General features: G+C 41.7%; 1 protein-coding gene across 1 annotated transcript; it reads right to left on the bottom strand.

Moving 5' to 3' along the window:
* Window positions 1-3,603: 3,603 nt before the first annotated feature.
* LOC109871345 (zinc finger protein 771-like) lies at window positions 3,604-5,571 on the bottom strand. Its single transcript, XM_020462195.2, has 2 exons — window positions 5,231-5,571; window positions 3,604-4,969 (listed from the first exon to the last, which is right to left on the bottom strand). Exons 1-2 carry the CDS (start codon window positions 5,424-5,426, stop codon window positions 3,753-3,755), a joined length of 1,413 nt encoding a protein of 470 aa, XP_020317784.1. The 5' UTR covers window positions 5,427-5,571; the 3' UTR covers window positions 3,604-3,752.
* Window positions 5,572-5,915: the final 344 nt, after the last annotated feature.

Here is a 5,915-nt window from a genome sequence, read left to right on the forward strand (position 1 = left end):
ATGGATTTCACCTTTTGAGTTGTCTCGCTGAAATGTTCTTACTCTTTCAAATGACTGCTGGACTTGAACTTGTTTATTTGGAAGTGTGCGCTTAGTATTATTCTGCATTTGTTCTGTGTAGCGCTGTATTTTCTGTGGCGGCATGACGTCATCTACCTACGTTATATAGGTATGCACGTCATCTACCTACGTTATATAGGTATGCACGTCATCTACCTACGTTATATAGGTATGCACGTCATCTACCTACGTTATATAGGTATGCACGTCATCTACCTACGTTATATAGGTATGCACGTCATCTACCTACGTTATATAGGTATGCACGTCATCTACCTACGTTATATAGGTATGCACGTCATCTACCTACGTTATATAGGTATGCACGTCATCTACCTACGTTATATAGGTATGCACGTCATCTACCTACGTTATATAGGTATGCACGTCATCTACCTACGTTATATAAGCACGTCATCTACCTACGTTATATATGTACGCCATCTACCTACGTTATAGGTATCAGCTTTGACATCAGTTGTGCACATCGGCGTTAAACTAGACATCGGGTCGATGCTGATAGCGGCATTTTTAGCTAATATCGGCCAATTCGGATATGCTCACTGATATATCGTGCATCCACAGTTGTTACAGGTGTCAAGCTTATGGGCATGTGGCAGCAGTGTGTAGGAGGGAGGTTCCTAGGTGTGAGAAGTGTGCAGAAGGGTATGAGACAAAGGAATGTGTAGTACTGGGGAAAGTAGTGGTATGTGTTAATTATAGGGGTGCCCATGTGGCTGGGAATCAGAAATGTCCTGTGCAAAAAAAAAGAGGCAGGTTGAGGTTTCCAGGGTTAGAGTCGTGCAGAAGTTGTCATATGCTGAGGCAGTGAAGAAAGTAGAGGAAGATGGGTCAAGGGGGAGGGATCCTGAGAGGAGTGGTGTGAGTAATAGATCTGTACCAGTACAGAGGTATAAACCAACAATATGTTTCAGTAAGATTGGATTTATAGCACTTGGTTATCAACTGTACATCCCTTTTACCCACGAGATTCTTTTAAAATAAAAAAGCTGTGCAATATTCAGCATCTTTATGAATATACACTACCGTTCAAGAGTTTGGGGTCACTTAGAAATGTCATTGTTTTTGAAAGAAAAGCAATTTTTTTGTCCATTAAAATAACAAATTGATCAGAAATACAGTGTAGACATTGTTAATGTTGTAAAGGCCTATTGTAGTTGGAAACGGGTGATTTTTAATGGAATATCTATAGGCCCATTATCAGCAACCATCACACCTGTGTTCCAATGTAACGTTATGTTAGCCTTTTAAAATGATAAACTTGGATAAGCTAAATGATCATTGGAAAACCCTTTTGCAATTATGTTAGCACAGCTAAAAAAAACTGTTGCATTGGTTAAAGAAGCAATAAAACTGGCCTTCTTTAGACTAGTTGAGTATCTGGAGCATCAGCATTTAATGGTTCCATTACAGGCCCAAAATGGCCAGATCAAAGACCTTTCTTCTGAAACACGTCAATCTATTCTTGTTCTGAGAAATGAAGGCTATTCCATGTGAGAAATTGCTAAGAAACTGAAGATCTTGTACAACGCTGTGTACTACTCCCTTCACAGAACAGCACAAACTGCCTGTAACCAGAATAGAAAGAGGAGTGGGAGGCCCCGGTGCACAACTGAGAAAGAGGACAAGTACATTAGAATCTAGTTTGATAAACAGACGCCTCAGAAGTCCTCAACTGGCAGCTTCATTAAATTGTACCCGCAAAACACCAGTCTCAACGTCAACATTGAAGAGGTGACTCCGGGATGCTGGACTTCTAGGCAGAGTTACAAAGAAAAAAAGCCATATCTCAGACTGGCCAATAAAATTCAAAGATTAAGATGGGCAAAAGAACGCAGACACTGAACAGAGGAAGATTGGAAAAAAGTGTTGTGGACAGACAAATCTAAGTTTGAGGTGTTCGGATCACAAAGAAGAACATTCCTGAGACGCAGAAAAAATGAAAAGATGCTGGAGGAGTGCTTGATGCCAACTGTCAAACATGGTGGAGGCAATGTGATGGTCTGGGGGTGCTTTGGTGGTGGTAAAGTGGGAGATTTGTGCAGGGTAAAAGGGATCTTGAAGGGATCTTCACTCCATTTTGCAACGCCATGCCATACCCTGTGGATGGCGCTTAATTGGAGCCTACAACAGGACAATGACCCAAAGCACAGCTCCAAACTAGGCAATAACTATTTAAGGAAGAAGCAGTCAACTGGTATTCTATCTATAGTGGAGTGGCCAGCACAGTCACCGGATCTCAACCCTATTGAGCTGTTGTGGGAGCAGCTTGACCGTATGGTTCGTAAGAAGTGCCCATCAAGCCAATCCAAATTGTGGGAGGTGCTTCAGGAAGCATGGGGTGAAATCTCTTCAGATTACCTGATTGTCTGCAAGGCTATAATTGCCCCCACCAATTATTTTTCCAACAAAAATGGGGATAGGGAAATGTAACCCTCTTACAGTCATAGACAGCACTCTATATACAAAGACTGACAGCCATAACATCCACATGATATTTTAACATTTTGAAGATATTGGTTGTTTACATTCTTCTTGTTAGTAAACAACATAGTAATATAATATTATATTATATTCTGAGTTTCAGTTGTGCATTACAAAGTTACATATGTCAGAAATGAATAGGGTAGGCTGTATTAATTCAAATGACCATTGAACAGATTCCAAGATTGCAGGCTGTTCTTTTAACCAAGAGCAGTGACCTACCTGATGGGTATGTCCTCTTGATAGTTGTCTCTTCGATCTTCGAACAAACCCATTTTACACAAAAGGCTTTGTGACGTGTTCTCAGACATTAACATTAGCAGACGGTCTTCTCCAGAGTGACTTACAGTTAGTGCATTCGACTTAAAGCTCAAGTCCTTAGTTGCTACATCCATTTTTGGATTTAGAAATGATTTAGAAATACCCATTGATTCTTGAAGAATATAAAACTTTAAATGCATCATTATAAGGCTCCCGAGTGGTGCAGCGGTCTAAGGCACTGCATCTCAGTACTAGAGGCGTCAGTACAGACCCTGGTTCGATCCCGGGCCTGTATCACAACCGGATGTGATCGGGAGTCCCATAGGGTGGGGCACAATTTGGCCCAGCGTACATTTTTTTCTTAACTGACTTGCCCAGTTCAAAAAAGGTTAAATAAAAAAAATAGCTTTGTTCAACTGTCATACCACTTCAGAACCCAAAATATAAGCTTGTTTTACTCCAATGTTTGTAAACAACTTAAATATGAACACTGCATAGACTCAAAACATGGTTAAAACTTGCATCCATAACTCGGTCTATGAATTGTACTGGTTACATTTCTCCAGGCCCTTCCCTCAGTTGTTTACCAAAACAGTGGTAGGGTGACGCTTTGTTAATGTTTCAACTGCTGATTATAGCTTTAAGACAGCTCAGTGAGACAACCACATACCAGTCTTAGTAAGTACATTTGACCTCAAAGTAGTCAGCAAGGTCAGTGCTAGAAACGACAAGTGCAAATGCTTGTTTGTTATTGTTTTTATTTATTTATTTATTTTGGGGGGGGGGGGGGGGTGGCTGTGGGATTTAGTCAAGATATTTAGTGAAGAAGTAGGTTTTCAGTCATTTTCATTTGGGGGAAGCTTGTTCCACCATTTGGGTGCCAGGGAAGAGAAGAGCTTTGACTGGTATGAGCGGGGGCCAGCCCCTCATAGGGATGGGGGGGCCACATAGGGATGGGGGGGCCAAGAGACCAGAGGTGGCAGAATGGAATGCTCGGATTGGGGTGTAGGGTTTGAGCATAGCCTGAAGGTAGGGAGGGGCAGTTCCCCTTGCTGCTCCGTAGACAAGCACCAGGGTATTGAAGAGGATGTACGCTTCGACTGGGAACCAGGGGAGAGTGCGTTATTGTTAATATTCCTTCTGTGAGTTTGTAGATGTCTTTTCAGACTTGATGCTAATTTCAAGTGAGTTCCACACATATGACACTGAACCCCCTCCCCTGTGTGGGTCCTCATATGCACTGTCAGGTTTCCCTTCAGACCGAAGCATCTGCCACATTTGTTGCAGCGATGTGGTTTCTCCTCTGTGTGAGTCATCATATGCTTTGTCAGCGTTCCCTTCTCCACAAAGCATCTGGCACATTCTTTGCACCGGAATGGTTTCTCCCCAGTGTGAGTTCTCGTGTGCTTTATCAAGTCTGACTCACGGTAGAAGGCTTTGTCACATTCTTTGCACGGATGTGATTTCTCCCCAGTGTGAATTCGCCGATGCAGTTTCAGACTTGCTTTTGTCGTCACACATTTTCCACAAAAATCACATTTAAAAACTAGCCCTTTATGAGTATCCATGTGATTTTTCAGGCTTTTCTTGTGAAAAAAACGCTTGCTACATTCGGTGCAGCCATGTTGTCTCTCCTCCATGTGAATCTTCATGTGCCTCCTCAGGGAGCAGTTCATGGCAAAACAGTGTCCACATGTGTCACACATGTATGGTCTGTCTTTACTGTGCCGGCTTTGCCGATGCCTTTTCAGACTACGCTCATTCGCCAAGCATTTCCCGCACACGTCACATATCAGATCAGGCAACTCACTGGTTTCTTTTCTCGGCCGTCCTCTTCTTCGCTTTGATTTAAGAGGCTTTAACCCTGACAGAGATATTCTCTTCTCCACTCCATCCCTTTTTCCTTTATGACTTCCACTGTTGTCACTGTCTGCATTTACTTCAGAGGGGGGCTCATAATCACTGGTTAATTCGGACTCACCGTAGCTCTCGCCATCAGATTCTGTTTGGTTCTCTTCAGTTATGATTTTGAAAGAGTCCCATATAGACTCTTCTGCATCAGACTCCACTGGACCCAGACCAGGGTTCCATTCCTGCTGCTCTGGGTTAATCTCCTCTTCAGTGAGACTGAGCTGCTGGAGGACTGGAGGGAACGAGAAAGGATGACATTTGATTAAACCGTAAACACTGAAAAGAGACAAGAAATAGGTCTAGTGACTTCCACTAAAAATAGGGACAGTTACTTCAATTCCTGCTTTACTTCCGGTATCCAGTACCACAGTTTTGAAAATGCTTCAAAATATCATGAAATTCATGAATAACGCGGTCATATATGATATACATCTAAAATGTAAATGACGACAATTAGGCTACAATGCATAATGAATGACAAAAAGACACAAACCTGCTAATCTATGCAACTTTATCTCTGGTTTAAAAACCAAATCCAGCAGTTTTCGTAGACGTGCATTCGCCCGTTTCAAACGGAAGATTTCTTCTAGGTACTCTGCCATCGTTTTTTGGACTGCCACTGATATCTCCAAAGGAACTGTAGTTAATTTTTCTTTGAGAATCACATTAAGCAGCTGTAGTTTAGACATTTTGAGGGTGAAATGGATTGAAGGTGGAAGAAGTTATAAATACTGGCGATACCGTTGTGAAGACTGATGAATCCAGACTGGATCAGCGTCTCGTCAGTAACACTTAAAAAGTACTTCCGGGTAACGGAATTTCGAATAGTAGAGAAGTATCAGTAACTTGTATTTATTCATGATATGAACAATAATTGTCTAAACATTAAAGGAAAAATACACTCATTCCTATACTTTACAGTGTTACATAACACTATGTGAGAACAATATTTTTTGTGAACAAATGTTTTATTTTGTCGTTATAATAAGGTTGGTAGCAACATGTGAAATATGTTGCAGCTGAAGTTGACAACATAACCCAGAATGTAATGTTCTCTCTGTGGGCTGGTTGGCTAGCTTTTTAGGAGTCTACAATCTCATCACGTTCAACTTGCAGGTCGATGTGGCTCAAAGAGTGGAGTCTGACCTTCGCGACGGCACTATGCAATGCACAAATAT

Source organism: Oncorhynchus kisutch, linkage group LG3 (assembly GCF_002021735.2).
Source record: "Oncorhynchus kisutch isolate 150728-3 linkage group LG3, Okis_V2, whole genome shotgun sequence".
Lineage (NCBI taxonomy): Eukaryota > Metazoa > Chordata > Actinopteri > Salmoniformes > Salmonidae > Oncorhynchus > Oncorhynchus kisutch.

Bases quoted from the DNA above. Each gene is read 5' to 3' on its own strand.
- LOC109871345 (XM_020462195.2), bottom strand. From the start codon at position 5,426: ATGTCTAAACTACAGCTGCTTAATGTGATTCTCAAAGAAAAATTAACT. The intron at 4,970-5,230 runs GTTTGTGTCTTT...CGTTCCCTCCAG, and splicing joins AAAGTTGCATAGATTAGCAG to TCCTCCAGCAGCTCAGTCTC.